Genomic DNA, 16502 nt, shown 5'->3' on the forward strand with positions numbered 1-16502 from the left:
GCGCTGGGTTACGAAGGAGACGTGGCCCAGTTTCTCCTGGCCTATGCCTTGCCCTGTTCTAYAGCCACGGGCTTGCCTTTGGCCCACTTGACCTCTATTCCTGCTAAAGGATTTTAACCCTAAATCGCACTATTTTTATAATTCCATTATATAACTTAACTATTTAATAATTTTTATTTTTTAATTTAACTTTAACATAGAAATATTTCAAGCAACTTTATATATATAATATGCATAATATTAAACAACATACATATATAAACATACAAATATTTATATATATTTTTGTAACAATTGTTTTATAATCAAATTGCTCATCTCTGCATATGACCTGTTTATGTCATCCCTTTTTTGAAGTGGCATAAGCTGAATATAATATTTCAGCTGGAGATGTCAATTTGTCATTTTTCAATATTGTTTYGTACCCTGAATATTTTCTGACCTTTTCCTTCTCAGCATTCTACACCAAAAATAACCCCAGTAATTAGTTTTACTTCCTTTGTCTGGCTGAAGGAAAGAACATTATTGCRTTGGTTTCTCTACACCAAGTAGTTCTCCTGTTAATTTTTAATGACCCAGCTCAGACACATTTGGCAGTGGGGTGGAAAGCCTCAGAGATGACCGGTTTCTGCAMACTTCAGGAAAGGACATGTCTGGGTGGGGAAGGACAAAATATCCTCATTGGTTCCCTTCGGGAGGGAGAATCAGGAGGATTCAGCTCTCATCCCCCTGCCCAGCACATGCTGAAAGGAAYAGCAGGAGGGCAAACGGCAGAGCACTCCCTGTGTGTGTTCAGGGCCTGGCAGAAATGTAGATTTTCTGTGGTTGCAGGGAAAGGAAGAACAGGAAACAGTGATCCTAGGAAACCAATTTTGATCAATTCTTCTGTCCATTAAAAAGTTACCATCCTTTTTTTCTCGTCTTTTTCTTCCATGGTCACATACTTAACTGTCACGACAGTGATTTTAACACAGCTGAGAAAATGTATGTATTATCATTTGATTCTTGCACAAAGCCTGTTACAAATCCCTCATTTCCTTTCTTGCCTTTTAACCTTTGCATTATCCTATCAAAGGATTAAGACTTTTTCACTAAGCTCTGTGAAATTTCCGACTGTTACAAGGAGAAATTGCCATCCTCATTTGGGGCCTGTGGCCGCAAAGGCTGACACCGCATAATCTCCCTATCTGGGTCCGGAATATACTTTTTTTTTTTTTTTTTCCTTGACTGGCTGCCAGATTCTTCACTGGAACATGCAGTTACAGCTCAGAAAAGGAAATTCCTTCACTCTGCACRAGTTTTCCTTGAGTGTCTTGGCGTTGTTGCCCTGTTCCACTGCAGCGTGTGTGTGTGAGCTGGTGTGGGGCTGTGCAAAGCTGGCATAGCAGAAGGGGTGATCGCAGCAGAGAGTTGGAAGGTTGTGCAAAGCTGGCATAGCAGAAGGGGTGATCGCAGCAGGGAGTTGCATGGCAGGGTTCACGCTGCTTCCGCGTTCAGCAGGCTCTTGTTAATCATGTTGGTGCCTTGCGGTGCAGTTTGTTCTTTCCGGTGGAATCAGCAGCGAAGCAGGGTCCCATCAAAAAGAAGAAATACAGGTTCCCACTACTGCCTTACACAGAATAGGAGTTTCCAGCTTGTACAAATCTGCTCCAAGACTGAAGGAAGTGAGATATATAAAGCTGGAAATGTCTGTGTATTTTATCAGAGGGTACCTTTCAGAATTTAAAAGGATTATCCACCTGTGTAAGTAAACTCTTGTGTTTATAAAAACTGCATGTTCTTCATTATTCTCATTGTATTTGGTGATTTCTGTTTCTTCAACTTTGCCTAAAAAAAACAAGGTTAAAAGAGGAAGAATGCTTTATATTAATCCAGTTTAAGAGACTTAAATGTATTTCTCACCCCCCCCCCCCCCTTTTTAGGATTTTCTTTTTTGTATTTGCTCATGTTGAAATTTTACACGTGCTCTTAGCCCTGTTAATTTGGTCATTTGGGCTACTTTAATGACCTATTTTCTTTCTCAGGGCCTTTCTCTCTGGCAGATGTTAAATATCTCTTGCCATTTTAATTATCAAAAAATTATGTCTGTTCTCTCAATTTCTCTACTAATATGAGATGATCAGCAGGATTCAAAGATGCAGGAAATTGTCAGCAATCTTGTCTTGGCCAACAGTGYACTTTTAAAATTAGATTTCTGGGGTTCTTGAAAATTGCGTTTTTGCATCTCTTTTCTACCCTGGGCTGTCTCTTCTCTGCAGCTTGGTTTTATTTCCTTCATGATTCTTTTTCTATATTCACTTTGCTTTTTTACTTTTTGTGCTTGTTASTTACCCTCCTCACCTCTCTTATTGATCATTTTCTTTGATCTCCTTTTTCTTGATATCTGTGCAAGAGGATCTCATTAACCTCCAAATGTTTGTGCTGACGGTTTCAGGGAGTCAGAAAATAGCTAATGGGCAGCCTTGGCTTCAAGTTTGTGCAAGTATTTGTCTTGAATTATGTACTAAAATGATCAACTCGTTAATATTTTTTTTTTTGCATGTGGCTTCCCATGTTGTAGGGCATGTTGGTTAAAACCTGAATAACCATGAATGCATTTCCCATAAGCTGAAACATTGCCGTGCTTGGAAGCCTGTATTTTGAGGTGGGGTTTTTGGGAGCAACTTAGAAAGTAATCAGTTTTGCTATGATTGTAAGCAAATTTACTCTGACCGTCCTCACTAGGGCTCTGATGCAAAGCTGGAAGGATACAAGGGTGAATCAGCCCCATTGTTCCTATGTGTACATCCCAATAATTGCCCCGKGGAGTTTTTGCAGTGCATACACACTTAATAACAATGTAGGCAATTAACTCTTCCTCATCAAACACTTTCCTTCCACCCTTTCTTYGGTGATATTTTTCTGGGGAATTACRAGGACAGCAATGAACTCTATTTAYCTTCCTCTACTGAYTTAYCTGAAGTGGAGYAKTAATCTGTTTTTCCACTACACCCCTCAGTTGTACTGTCTTTCCTGGGACTGTTAGCTATACCTTGATTGGGATCATGTCACACTCAGACAGGCCTCCCACAGAGAGTGTCAGGGTAGGGAAGGAAATACTCTGATTTGCCAAGTCATGGTCTTTGGCGTGAGCATCTTTCAGCACTGTTTTCTTAGCAAGCTCTTTCTTCTAAAATCCATTATCAGCTGTGTGTAAATAATACTCTGAGCAAAATCAAGAGTCATAAATTCCTTGGCAGTTGCTTTTATCTGCTATCACATTTTGATACTTTCAGTTCACCTGTTTTGATAGTTGCTAATTAATCTTTGTAAGTGTTCAATTTGCAGAAAGGAAAACATCATGTTCAGTCAGGATTATTTTTCTTCCAGTCTGGGGGAAAGAACAATGAAGAAAATACAGAATGTTTTCTGTAAAACCTTCTCTAAACAAACTGCCCTTTAAAACCAGAAAGGTCTTTGACCTCTCATTTCARTGTAGAAACTCTGGGAATCCACTGTCAACCATAAAATGCCAAGGAGTACATCACATCTACCATAATGATAGGCCTCAAGTACACTCCGAGGTAGTATTTTGCAGGATAMTGGAGTGATGTGAAGCCAGACCATTCAAGTGGTTGCAGGAGAATGAAGTCTTGGGGCAGGAAAATAGGGCCACACATTATTCGATGTGGTTAGCTCCAGTAGCAGAGCATTGATTTTGAAGACTTAAAAGACTTTGAAGACTTCAAATTTTTCATTCCTGCAAACAAATGAATTTTCCTACAAGTAAATTAATATTCATGCACAACTCGTTGTTGTGCAAAAAAAAAAAAAAAAAAAAAAAAAGGATAGTGTAAAAGAGTATTCTAAATTATTATGGGGAGTTAAAAATGATAAGGGTGTGTATATTTCTCCTGGATCAAGCGCAATGCTAGGTCATGAAATCTAAACAATTGTCTTTGAGGTTCCCAAAGCAGAGGGATCTAGCCTTTTGTTCCAGATCTCTGGATGCCTGCACTGGAAACTGAAAGATTATCAGAGAGAGTAAAGAAAGTAAGACAATTCTGAGAGGATACTTGAAATACACTCTCATAGCAACAGAAAGAGGAGGAGATGCATTGACAAGTTTCCACAGATAGGCCTAGCTGCACTTGGATCAACAAAATTCAGAAAGGGAAAAAAACAAACCACCAAAACTGAAATTACACCATGGGCCAYAAGACAAAATGTGAATGATAGGATGATATTGGATAAGCTTAAGACATCTTGATTTCAGAGCAGAATACAGCTAGCAGGGTGAAAAAAGGCCAAGGCAGGAAGTAGTGCACAGTATTTTATTACTTTAATTTAGTTCTGAGTACTTCTTTCATTACTTGGTAAGGTTTCAGTAACCTGTGCTGAGTTCTTGTGTGTGCTGAAAAGAAGAACTATCGTGGTCACGTGCCCCTTCACACAGAAGTCAGAAATTAGCAAGTCAATACTTTTGGAAACGCAAAAGGGAGAAGTACAAAAGATCTTGTGAAGGCCTATGGGAAAAAATGTCATTGCCCTCACAGCTCAGCAACCTACTGCCAGAACGGGTAGCAGACATGAACTTTACCTCAGCCATAAGTATGTAAAATACCTCCACAGGAATTGTTATAGAAACTGCTCCAGTCCCAGGAAGCWAAGGGACCTCTGTATTTGTTTGCATCATGGAAGCTGGAGGAGGGCCCATCAATCAGATGTCAAGAAGATCCATTAGGCTAATGTGGGTTAATGATTCAATAAATCTAATCTTATGTACCAGCCTTTCATCATCTCTGACCTGGGCAAGACCTGAGGTAGGCGGGGTGGTAGGGAAATGCCTAAATGCTTAAATAAATACATAATTATTCCCATTTCCGCTAGTTTTCTTTTGTTGCAATATCTTTTGATGCAGCTGGGAAAGCCTAAGTCAGTAATTAACTGCTACGTACCTTCTCAGAGTCACTGAATTAAATGYCTTAATGACATGGTTCTGTGTCTGGACTAACAATGTTGTTCTTGCCTTTTGGTTTGTTTTTCATGTTTTGTTAGTACTTGGCAGCTGTAGACACCTTTAAATATCTGGAATATGGTGGAAGCAGTACTGATAGATTTGTTCAGCATCCCAGCCAACTTGCAGAACAACATCCAAGGATTACTACACAATGCTCTGGAAGCTGTTGAGAAATGCTCTTSCATCCATGCTCCATGTGTTTATGTCATATGTTGCCAGAGGCAGGGGAGTGAAACAAAAGGTGAACAAGAGTTCTTGCTTCCAGTTTTGAGAGGTTTTCAGGGTCTGAAGGGAAGACTGGATATGGTATRTGCTCAGACTACAGCTGCTGCTTTGTACACCATCAAACAGAGACTGGATGAAAAAGACCTGAGCATCATTAAAGTTATTGTCCCTACCTTAAGAAAAGACTTAATGAAAGTGTATATAGACCATCTCTTTACAGCAGTCTACCAGTTTGATTTTGAGGATTTGCAGGTGGTATCTGACTGTAAAAACTTGCAGATATCTGAACCTCAGCATGAAGGGCAAACACTTACTTGGCAGGACGTGGCACTCATCCGAAGAGAGATTCAGATGTACTTGGAAAGCCTGCCAAGCCTGAAAGGAGAGCTCACCATCCTCAGATCTTCYCTCATCCCAGGTAAAGAGAGTTCCAGCTAATAGTTTTTACAGAGACTGTTACCAAGCATACTTTTTCAAGGGAGTTGCAAAATGGGTAAGATTTGGAAATGCCTTCAGGCATCAAATAACTCTATATGGTGTTGTAATAGTGTATCATGTCTGTAAGACAGAGAAGTGTTAATAGAAATACAGCAAAAGGCTGGCAACTGTTCCAGGCCTGGGCATAATCCAAGGGTAAACAATCCTGGGTTTAGTGAGAGTAGACTATAAGATCTTCTCCCCTCTGTGTGAGAAATACTTTGAGAGTTACCATCATCATTTGGAAAGGTGGGATAAGAGTTTCTGCAGGTTTGCAGCCCYGGACATGCCTGATGTCTCAGTGCCCCTGCCATGGCATGATTATGAGTAAGAAGGAAATTAGGGAGTCTTACATTTAAATGCCACAGCTAAATCCAAGGTAAAGTAATACTCTACTTGACTGGCTGATTCCAGGTCTCTTTAGCGTAAACCCATAGGTGGCCTGATCTTTGTTGAAAGCAATTGTTGTGTTTTCTTGYCTTGCCAGATGATATTTTCTTACATGGGTTCACCACAAGAACAGGTGGGATCTCCTACATACCAACTCTAAGCTCCTGCAATCTCTTCAGCAGCTCCAAGCGGAGGGACCCACAAGTTGTTGTTAAAGAAAATCTCCGCAGGCTAGCTAATGCTGCAGGATTTAACCCAGAGGCTTTTCACAGAGTCAAGGTATCTTATAAAACAATGGATTCAAGTAAATGGATCATATATTCCTTCACATATCACTGGCTAAATTGTAGGCATTATTCTTACCTTTGTCAGCAAGAACTTGTGATAAGCAGGACAAATAAAACATTTATGCTGGCAGTTTATCTGGGGGAATAGCCAGCCAAACTCTCAGCCATTTGGCSCAATATGGAGAAGCAACACTGATTCTTCCAAGTCTGTTCTAACATTTAACTTACCATGGAGTAGAATAAACAGATAAATTATCAGAGCACTTTCTCATAAAAGAAAAATACACCATTTCTTCCATGGTGGCTTTCTACTGATGCATTGGCTTGGCATTTGAACAAGGGAGCACTTGATTTCCATTTGTAATCAGTTAGTGCAGAAGAGTTTTTCATGTCAGAGAAAAAGCCTTGTACTAGTCAGAGCTGGGTTGTTTTGCAGCCATATCACTGTCCACATTCTGGTTTTGTTTTGACAGGTTGATCACGCTAATGCTGTGTGTATTATGGGAAAGACAGAGCCTGACAACTATGATGGAATAGTTACRAATCAGAAGGGTGTCACGCTGGCAGCTCCAGGTGCTGACTGCATACCCGTGCTGTTTGCTGATCCTGTCAGAAAAGCCTGYGGTGCTGCTCATTCTGGTAGGAATTGCATTCCCTGTGCAATGCAAAGACTTCCTGGGAYTCAAACTGAGATACGAGAACTCAAAGCTTTTTTCTATCTATTCCAAACAATGCTCAAGTGCAAACTTGGCTTCTCTCTATTCCAAAAAAATGTCTCTAGCTTGAGCCTGGCTTTTTTGCCCTAAAACAACATTAAATACTTTGACCATATAATAAAAATACATTTCTGGCATCTTCCTGTTGCCATATTCTCATTTGAATGTTTCAAGCACTGAGGTATGCTCTAATTGCCCAAACCATGACACCTAGGAAAAAGAACTCTGAAATTGTAATCTAAACCCTTCTCTCTAGTTTCCATCTCCACAAAATTATATCACAAGACTGATAGCTGTTAATTTGTTTACATACAAATTTTTATGTAAACATACATAATTTGTATGTTTGGTGGGGTTTTGTGAGGTAGTTTATTATTAGAATTAATTGTTTAATTTTAGGTGTAAATGCATCTCCTAATTTATACCTTTAATAATTGAATATATTTTTAGCTATTAGAAAATTTATACAAATTTTTTTTCAACCTCTCATTTCTCATAGGATGGAAAGGCACATTGTTAGGAGTGTCTATGGCCACRGTAAATGCTATGGTATCTGAATATGGTTGTAACATGAAAGATATTCTTGTGGTGCTGGGCCCGTCTGTGGGACCTTGCTGCTATAAACTTCCTCATGAATCAGCAAAAGAATTTAACAAAATTGATCCAAAGTGTGTGCGACTATTTGACTCTGCAAGTCCATATATTGATATCAGAAGAGCAACAAGGTAAGCCTCCTGAGGGAACAAAAGATTAAGTCCACATTCCAAATCAATAATGGTTTTGATACTGTATTATTCAGCACTGATATGGTGAGGGATCTCAACAAAGTGCTCTCTAGTTCTTTACAGGTCAACAAAASATACCTTTGAATGAATGGTATTTGCTCACTTTTGCTTTGTTTCACCTATTATTTTATTATTATACTGTTGGTATATGGATTATAGACAAACGTTCAAATTTAATGTGGTTTTATGGGTTGCAGGAAAGCAATTATTTTAGTCTAATACTGAAGAAAAAAGCAAGAAAAGCAAGTGGAAGCCCCAATCACAATATTGGCACAGTTTGTTCAGTTGGTACTTGAGGTTCTGCCTTAATGATAGTGCMTTATGGAATGTGAGAATGTAAAAAAATATTATTTTCTGTTTCTTTCTGTAAGGATTCTTCTTGAGAGAGGTGGGATTCCTCCTGAGAACATCCAAGATGATTCTGTCACAGACCAGAGCCAAAATATCACTTTCTGTACTGCCTGCCACCCTGATAAATTTTATTCTCACTTTCGTGATGGCACTAACTTTGGGACACAGATTGGCTTCATATCAATCAAAGATTGAGACAGATCTCCAGTTCCTCCAGAACATCATCTAGATAATAAGTATGCTACATTGTCTGGCATCCTGATCTCCTCATTGCAGTAGAGAACTTCACAGACTTGCAGTAGGGAGTTCATGGGTCCTGAGATTCTCCTRCTTCTTCCTTTCCTTGCTGTTGTGAGGCAAGAGTGAGCACCTTGTGGTGTGAGGACAACAGTTCTTGTGTGAGACAAGCTGCAAAGGAAACAAGGACAGCCCTTACCAGTGGCAAAATCCTTCTACAAGACCCAGATAAAAGCTCCAAGTTTATGGATGTTCCTTGACCAAATCTTTTCCAGAAGCCTCACTATCTCAAAGTGGTTGAAGCAGAAAAAACTCCAGTCTTCATTAGCTTCTGGTTGAGACTACTGAATGACATGAAGYATGAGATTGCTAATACAGGAAGAGAAACCACTATTACACATTACCTGTTTGAGAAACCTGACTTTTATAGTTTTAGCTGAAACCTTAAGAAATTTTGTGCATAGGATTGATTTTCTTATTTGGATTAGTTTTAAGAGCTCCCAAGATATTTACAGGACTTTTCCTATGGAAAATAACTTGAAAGTGAGAAGTAAGCAGGCTCCTTTGGGGTAGCCATTGAAAATACATGAAAGAATCTCTCAAGATTCTGTAATTTTTGGTTGTGGGGAAAGTAGGACTAAAACTCTGAATTTATGATKTGTATGTTCATGTTTCCTTTGGATTTTTCTCTTTAAAAAGTTGGTGCTTTGATAATGTCCATTGACCCAGTCTCAACAATGCCAAGTTATTAAATAAATKTCAAAAATTTGAGTGAATTTAGCCTCAGTTAATTTTACTGACCAGTAGCCGGACTTCCATGTCTTACTAAGCAAATTGTACACGTGCACTGTTTTCTTTTGGACATGAAAAAATTGCCTCTAGATTTTACAATAGACATGATGTTTTCTGACACACAGACAGGGAGCGATTGCTAACAGTGAACTGTGCTAACARAAAGCTGTGCTGACTGCGACTTGCAGAGGAGCCAAGCACAAGCCTTGGGCCAGTGGTGTGTATGACGTACTTTCTATTTTGGATTTGGCGACATTTCTTCGGTCTGACTGTTCTGCCCACTAGAGGTCAGTGCTCGCTCGCTCTGCACTTCCATCCTGGCGGCACAGATGGATGGATTAGGGGGTCCTATCCATGCGGTTTGCAAGGCACTGTACAGCACACGCTGCTACTTTTGCCTCTACAGTAATCTGCCAAGTTATTCTAATATCTGTGCTTGAAGAGTAATCTGTTTTCTTTTTGATTCGGAGCTGATGGAATTAGAGCTTTCCTTGTATTCTTGAAGAACACATTTTTTTTTTAAACTTCGTTTTACCCGTGAATGATATTTCTCAGAAAAGAGCCTGGCTCTGAGTACGTTTTCTCTGACTGTAACCATCAACCAAAAAAAGAAAATGTTTCTGCCAACTATCCTATCCCTTCTTCAGAAATATTACTCCTCTTCTGCTGTAGCACTGCAGTCTTTGACAATTTTCAGTTACCTTTTTAAAACCCCTCCATTGCTTTCACCATTCTGTTTCCCTTGTAACTTCACTGTGGTGATGTCCATAGCTGGAGTCAATCTGGAAGCTCAGAATCCAACAGGGGAAACACTCACACTACTCAGTTTAGTGCTGCCCGAGCACATTGCTGCACACCAGCTAATGGTGTGTATGGTGTGTACTACATGTTTTATTGACTTGTTCTAAATAAAGGATAATATAATTATATGGACATTGACAGGCCTGTCTTGCTGCTCTAGTTGAAAAAAAACAACAGCCTACCTTCACCTATTAGTTCTGTCTCTTTGCTCTGATAGCTGTACCACTTTATGGATACTGATTGACGCAGCAGTAGGGGCAGCACCACTACATAGCTTTCAGTCCCTGCACCTGAAGCTCAGCCAAAGATTGTCTCTTGGTGCCCTTCACTTAACCCTCTTCCCTTGTGGATTAAGGGTATGCCATCAAAAACAGCTGAGCTACTTGGCTTTGCAAGGTATTTGACATCTGAAGCATCACAGGGGCCYGTGTGCCTGCTGTTATTTCTTCTCTCACCTCAAAGATGGTTTTAAACTAATGCATTTATCCTTGCAGTAAGTAGAAAGACCTTGTAACCATGCTGATATTACCATAATGATAGTAAGCCCTTGCTTGTTCATACCTGCTCAAGAATTACACTAGAGACTTTATGTTTAGAAAAATGCCATTTACAGGTCATGGTAGGACTGTGCAAGCTGGAGAGAATATCAGAATGAACAGAAACACCAAAGACTTCACTTTTTAGATGACAAATCATTACCACAATTGTTCCTTTTTTTCTTTTACATTTATTGCCTAGACTGTAAACCTTTCAAGACAGGAAAGAGTCTTTTGCACTTGAGTGACTGAGGTGGAAGACTCCGTGACCAATTAGAAAATATTGTAATGTTCAGTCCCAATAGAGGCTAGGCTCCAAATTATAGGGGTTTTTTTCAAAAGTCCGTGCTACAAAGGTTGTTTTTGGTTTTTTTTTTTCAAAAGTCCTTGCATTTTAATTCTGGTATTAAAATAGAAAAATTTAGAGGAAGGGCATGGTAAGAGGAAGACTAGGCTATTTCACATCTATGTTTATTTACTTTTCATTCCTGTTGCTCACTGAAGGAGGCAAGCACATAACCCGATTCACCCCCTCTTRGTAAACTCTTAAAATGTTTCATAAATTGTTCAGCTGTACCTAACTAGTTATGAGATCCCACTTATTAACCTAATATCCATTGAATTTATAAGCTGTATTTGCCCTATTATTGTTACTAAATTACATTATTAATTATGATAATGGTGTGCCCTGAGGCAAGCGCAAGACACGATCACATTGARTATTGGTTTTGGTAGTTGTTACTGTGCAATAAGCAGTTGTTACTATTGTAGATTCTAAATATGGTCCTCTTTATTCACATTRCATACTTGAATGGAGTGTACTAAAACATGTCTGAGAAAAGCTTAATTCACTATTCCAGTACAACACTGCCAGCAGCTCTAACACTGCCTTCCACCTGGGGAAGCAGTGTGCGACTTCAGAGGTATAGATCAAAGCCTGAGATAATTAGTGAAATGTTTATCCAAACCATGGCATTTATTGCCACAGGTATGGCGAAGGTGAAAACTATTAAGGAAGTTAGATGAAAAATGATTTTAATGCATTCATAGGGGTTAGTTCCATCAGTCCGTGTTAGTCTCTTTATACCGACAACCAGAGGAGACAAAAYGGGGGAAAGAGTTCTGCATTTGACAGCTGCATTTGTCATTGGCTACAAATTCAGAAGCCATGGGCCTGAATGTTCAGCAAAGCTTTTGATCACATCTTGACTCACAGAAAATATGTAATCCCTCCCAAATTACAAGCATTCAATTGCAAGAAAATGTCTCCTTTCCCCAGCATGGTTTTGCAAAGTGGTCATCTTCAACTCCAGTCTTGTTTTCCTCATGCTTATCTCTTGTGCATCACTGTATTTCTGTCCAGCACCACTCACAGTTGCCCTATGAGGACTGAGAATCTGGTCACAGGGGTTTGGAAGACACAGATGCCATTCTGCACAGAGCAGCACTGGTGTTGCTTTCTTTTGCGTGCTCGTGCTTCTTTCCTTTTAGCAGCAGTGTGAAACTTCTTGTTCTCAGCACAAGATCTTTATCACCATCCTCCAAACCATTCCCATTTTATAGGTTTCCATAAGAGCTCCCACTTTCCAGCTTACATGGCAAAGAAGTCAATATTCCTAGGTTCCCTCAGTGCTGTCCTCATTTCCACTCCGTGSTCAATTTGCTGCTGGGCAATGCAGAGGGAGATGAGCTGCATTCATTTGTCCCGAGGCCCAGAGGGGCTGCGCGTGTGCACTTGCCTTGATGTCATGTGTGTGAAGCTTTTGTTCTCTGAGTACCAAAGCCCTTCCTGAACTCCAGCCTCTTGTGCTATGATATTAACAGGACAGTGCACTGAYGGGAGTAGTAAATCCTTTATGTGAYAGAGGAAATAATGTATTGACCTGCTGAGGTATTTACATACCTCCAAAGACTGGGAGCAAGCTCTGCCTATGAGGCTGGCTTGTTCTACTTTCTATTTCCAGCGGATACTATCCAGTCCTTACAGATGAATGGTTTGGATAGATATGTACATGGATTTAAGAACTGTCCAAATTGAGCATATTCTTRCATCCAGGATGCTACTAATCATTATCCAGTGTAACATCTTTTTATAACACACAGAGATTTTGCTGTTGTGCTTGCTTTAAATATACAGTGCCTGTGGCTGTTCTGCTAAAAAGCATGATTATGTATTTCCCAAAGGCATGCAGAGAAATAGGAAGCTAGCTTTTTTAAGTGATCCCTCTGATCTTTCATTAGTAAGCATTTAATTTACAGTAGTGTCTCACRTTACAAATACTTGTCTGTCTGTCTGCAAGTTCTCAGGGGTGAGAGAAGACCCACAGAAAAATTTCAGGAGCATGGTCCCCAAAGGAGAGCAGGACTGAGTTCTCTCTCTTATCCTTTTACAAATGCAGCATCATGTCTCCAGGGCAACCTGAATCCTGACAGTCATAGGAGCAAGGACATGACATGGATTTCTATTTGATTCCTGCATCTGAAAAGAGATCTGAGACAAAAATCAATATGTGACTTAACTAAGAGAGTTCTTTTCACAATTAATTTTATCAGAGGGTTCATTTTCTCTCATCTTGTGCAAATGTAATTCACAGCTACTAACTACTGTGTTTGTTTTGTTCATGTTTCCTCCTCTACATGTAGCAAAGGTCTAAATATATGAAATAAATAGGTTGCAACATAAAAATGAGGGGTAAGCCTACCATAAAACTGAACAAGCATTTTATAAGGGAGCCTGAAAACAATGTATTTCAAGATGTATAATTTCATTTTTTCTCAAATGATGCAATATTTTTAGGCAGCAAATCATAGTTCTGGTCAGATGTTTAGATTGAAAGCAATTTTTCCAATGACAACTATCTAAAATAAATACCTTAGCATGTCTTTTTGAGGCACTGAGTTCTATCCTAAAGCAATATTGAAGCATATGTTGCAGCTAAAGGAAAACATTTCTGTTCTGCTTTGGTTATCTTTCTTAGAAATATGTGAGCTTGACTTTCCTGCACAAGAATGAATCACAAAAACTCAGCTGTAAAAACAAAATTGTGACAGGTAACTCAAATACTTTCAGTTGGTTTTAATATGTGCTTTTAGTAAGTGCTTCATAAAATCATCATTAAAGAAAACTGGGTCATGCAGATGCTTTTATTTTGACTCTGCTTTCTTCTTTATGTCATCCCCATAAAAAGCTGCAGGACATAAAAGGTGAGCCAATCAAGAAACTCCTTAGAGAGGCTCCTTTAGGCTTATGGATGTCTATTGCTGTATTYGATGCTTAGATGTTCCTCAGTTCCATCAATTACCCTGCAACTTGGATCCACGGGTTCCCTCAGCTCATGTAACTCCATGCTAGCAATGGCAGAAACACAGATGTAGAGTTGATATTGATGTTTATGTTGTAGCTTTTCTTCAAATTATGTGGTGCTTGCATAAATGACATTGTGACAAAAGTATTGTGCCATGATGGTGAGATATTTTGAGAAAAAACTCCTGAACAACCTTGCATTCATTTAAGCTTTTAGGGGCTAGGTCAGTAGCAAATTTTTGCTTTTCATGAGACTGGGAAAGTTAAAGATAATTCTGCACTCTCATCTAATAAATGAGTTCATCAGAGAGGAATACTTTGGGTTTTAGTCTTGTCCTGTGCATAATTATATTTCTCTAATTTCTTTTAATAATGGCTCCTTAAAAAGGACTGTCTATGTGTATGTTGGCTAGGTGGTACAAAATTCAGCTGACCTCTCATCATTAGTTTACATTACTATTTAACATAAAAATCTGTTAGAAAATACAGGCACCACAAAATGGGGAAGTTGGACTGCTCATGCTTAAATGTTCTTGTAGGAGAAAGGATAGAGAAGATGTAGACAGACAAAGCTGGTTTCAATATCTTCAGGATGACATATTTCAATACAACTTTAGAAGCAACTCTTCATGTYCTGTTTTGAATATTAAGAGTACTCTGAAATAAACTTTTAAACTGAAGGACCATTGCAAATTAAAATAAATATTAAAATCTCAATTTATGCTGAAAAGAGCCTGTCTTCCACAAAGCTCATCTTACTATTTATGTAAATCTATCTGCATGAGCCAGTCCTCTTATTTCTTCAGTAAACATTTCCTTCATAGATTGTAGATTATGGTGTTCCCTTCAATAAATGTTTAGCTAAGTTTTACGTACAACTTTCAGTTCCATTTGTCTTTCTTAAGATAATCTTTCAGCTCTTAATTTTCTGAAATCTACCTCATTTATGTCAATTAAATGTTAATCAGTTTTCATTTACATGCTGTTTTAGGAGGAGAGTGACATTAGGACTTTGTACAGAGACTTTTTTTCCTGGTAGCTTGCAAAGTTGCACTTTTTGATATAAAAAAAAAAAGCTTGAAGCAGCCATAACTGAATGACCTTGGTCTCCCTCTATTCCCTGTTTTCCAAAAGAGTCATAACCTATCACACTTCAATTAGGATTTATTTTAGGCTTCCCAGCTATAACTCATAATCTATCACATTGTTCCAGAAACAATATTCATGAAGGAGGCTCAACCCAGAAACKGAAAAATAGATGGTATTTTTGAGGCTAACACAAGATTTATGGTAAGAGAACATTTATTGCTTAAGTAAAAACTTTTTAAGTATCTGAGGTTGGAAAGCTGATGCTAGGAAACTAAAATATGGAAATAATTTCACAATTTTTGCAGGGAGAAAGAATACCCATATGWGTGACAGAGAAAATTCCTTGAATTATATTCACTTCAGGACTAGATGCCTTTGTACACACTCATTTATCCCTAGCAAACTGGCAGAGGCTGGAAGGAAAGAACGAAGCTGTCTGCCCACTGTAATAAATTGTATCAGAAAGGAGGGGTACAGCAGCGTTCCTTTTAGCAAGTGAGCTAAAGAGTGCTCAGGCTAATGATGAACCACTTGCTACAGAGCCAATAACTGAGACTGCAAAAGCAGCCAGTCATTCCTTGGCTCTGCAGCAGTCTTGCAGGCTGTTATACATAAACAGAAGCAGGGAACAAAAATCTCATTTGGGATGCAGCTAGCCCAAAACAAATATCTGTGGTGAGACACTCTTGGACACAAGAGGCAGAAAGCAACAGCATCATGATGATGAYGATATTTGTCTACCTGCCTACTGAAGATTTAGTGCAAGAAGAGCTTATCCACGTTGAAATATGGCCCCCTACCTTATTGTCCAAGCAGAGAGTGGTTGTGCCAAGCATCTTTCTGTGTGCAGCTATTTATCCCAGTTGTTAAATCTATTGAKGTTTCTTTGTGCCATCAGAATCTTTCTCCAGAACCTGTAAGGGTTGGAGTATTGAATGCTTATGGACATGTCTCAGTTCTCCTCTTTCTTCATTCCCAATTTAAACTCTGCCACAGGCATACCACACACAAGCTTCCAATCTATTCAGGCAGGGAGGGGACCCACTGTTAATTGTGGGAAGCAGATAATGATAACTCTATATATCATCTGCATGCAGGACTCTGGGACATCACTGGGGCCAGAAAAATCACAATGAAGGGCAAATCTGCCCTCTCCCATTGCAGTTGTATTTCTGGACTGAAAATATGGAAGAGAAGCTGTTTTTTGAAATTTCACTCAGCTTGGCTAACAGCCCATTTCAGCAGACTTGAAAGATTTTCCATCATAACATTTCTCTGAAGCTAGCTGTAAGAATAAATGGCATAATGTATGCTTGGCTCATCAGGATGATGAGAGTCTAAAATTTGAAGAATCTTTTCTTGTTTGTTATGGAACAAATCCCAAACTTCTTGCTTAGAAGTCCAGGGTCCCTGCTGCTATGAGGCCCCATCTGAACATCTTGAGTTTAGGGGGCAAGTACTCTCCTATGTGAATACCTACTAACATTTCTAATCTAAGCTGTACTAATTGCTG

The 16502-nt window shown here is 39.1% G+C and overlaps 1 protein-coding gene across 2 annotated transcripts; it reads left to right on the top strand.

The window, feature by feature from the left end:
• The first annotated feature begins 1456 nt into the window (after nucleotides 1–1456).
• LACC1 (laccase domain containing 1) lies at nucleotides 1457–10935 on the top strand. Of its 2 annotated transcripts, none has more exons than XM_057374736.1 (6): nucleotides 1457–1743; nucleotides 5038–5642; nucleotides 6189–6370; nucleotides 6852–7017; nucleotides 7594–7819; nucleotides 8251–10935. In XM_057374736.1, exons 2-6 carry the CDS (start codon nucleotides 5075–5077, stop codon nucleotides 8423–8425), a joined length of 1317 nt encoding a protein of 438 aa, XP_057230719.1. In that variant the 5' UTR covers nucleotides 1457–1743; nucleotides 5038–5074; the 3' UTR covers nucleotides 8426–10935. The 2 variants fall into 2 exon arrangements, with proteins under 2 accessions (XP_057230719.1, XP_057230720.1); XM_057374737.1 differs by having other exon boundaries at nucleotides 1479–1743; nucleotides 5504–5642.
• The last annotated feature ends 5567 nt before the right edge of the window (nucleotides 10936–16502 follow it).

Source organism: Malurus melanocephalus, unplaced genomic scaffold, assembly GCF_030028575.1.
Source record: "Malurus melanocephalus ecotype Western Australia unplaced genomic scaffold, MMel_1.1 scaffold_231, whole genome shotgun sequence".
Lineage (NCBI taxonomy): Eukaryota > Metazoa > Chordata > Aves > Passeriformes > Maluridae > Malurus > Malurus melanocephalus.